At 37.2% G+C, this 1,110-nt stretch overlaps 1 protein-coding gene across 1 annotated transcript in view; it reads left to right on the top strand.

Moving 5' to 3' along the window:
* Nucleotides 1–1,110, top strand: part of LOC106816485 (sodium/glucose cotransporter 4-like) — a 19,988-nt gene that overhangs the window by 4,130 nt on the left and 14,748 nt on the right. The window contains exons 3-4 of the mRNA XM_014821110.1: nucleotides 159–263; nucleotides 655–714. Of these exons, the coding sequence (XP_014676596.1) occupies nucleotides 159–263; nucleotides 655–714 (165 nt within the window). The remainder of the gene's footprint in view (nucleotides 1–158; nucleotides 264–654; nucleotides 715–1,110) is intronic.

Genomic DNA, 1,110 nt, shown 5'->3' on the forward strand with positions numbered 1-1,110 from the left:
CGCAAAAATATCCGTTCCATACTCACTGTAATTTTTATATGTATATATGTACATACATAATATTTATATATATATATATATATATATATATATATGTATATATGTATATGTATATGTATATGTATATATATCGAGGTATCCTCTGTACTCTCTTGCAGATAGGAGCGTCTTTATTTGCTAGTAATATAGGTAGCGGACATTTTATTGGGCTCGCGGGGTCTGGCGCTGCTGGCGGCATCGCCGTAGCAGCATTCGAACTCAACGTAAGTAATCCGTCTACACTACAGCGTAATCGATAATGACCAGAAATCGATAATCGATGAGGTCAAATAATGACGGATGTGTTGGAGTTCCATCGACGTATATAAGACTCGAATTCATTATGATCGTGCGTGTTCCAAAATGACCAGGCTAGAATCCGAATTAGACTTAAATCGTAGAGCTAAGTCACGTGGGTGGTTTTGCTTAAATAGTTTCGTTTAAATACATAAATAAATAAATAAATAAGTGAATAAATAAATAAATGAATGAATTAATTGAGTAATTGAATAAATAAATAATATTACAAAATAAATAAATAGATAAATAAATAATTGAATGAATAAATAAACAAATTAATGGAGAATAGGTCTAATATTGTTGTTGTTTGCACAGGCAGCCTTCGTGCTCATGCTGCTGGGATGGTTGTTTGTGCCCGTGTACGTCGCAGCCGAGGTATGCCCCCCTCTCCGCTATATCACACATTATATTAGTGCATGTACAGAGCAGAGAAAGAAACATCAAAGTTGCATACGCTGACAAAATATAAGAGCGCGTCGTGCCTCTATATAGAGTGCGTATCCTTTCACAGCCTCCTTCTTCATTCAACATCACTTTATTGCATAGCAGCCTCTCTCTTTCTTTTCCGCCCTACGGCACTTTCATCGACAGTAGCTTCTCTCTCTCTCTTGCTTCTATTCCACCTTTCTCTACTGCATTCTCTCGCTTTTCCTTCTTCATCACCTTTCTCTACACTCTACAGCATCCCCTCTCTCCCTCTCTTCCTTCTACACCACCTTCCTCTATCGAATCCTATCTCTTTCCTCTATACCACCATATTATATAGACTCT

The sequence above is a fragment of the Priapulus caudatus genome, unplaced genomic scaffold (genome assembly GCF_000485595.1).
Source record: "Priapulus caudatus unplaced genomic scaffold, Priapulus_caudatus-5.0.1 Scaffold1393, whole genome shotgun sequence".
Taxonomy (NCBI): domain Eukaryota; kingdom Metazoa; phylum Priapulida; class Priapulimorpha; order Priapulimorphida; family Priapulidae; genus Priapulus; species Priapulus caudatus.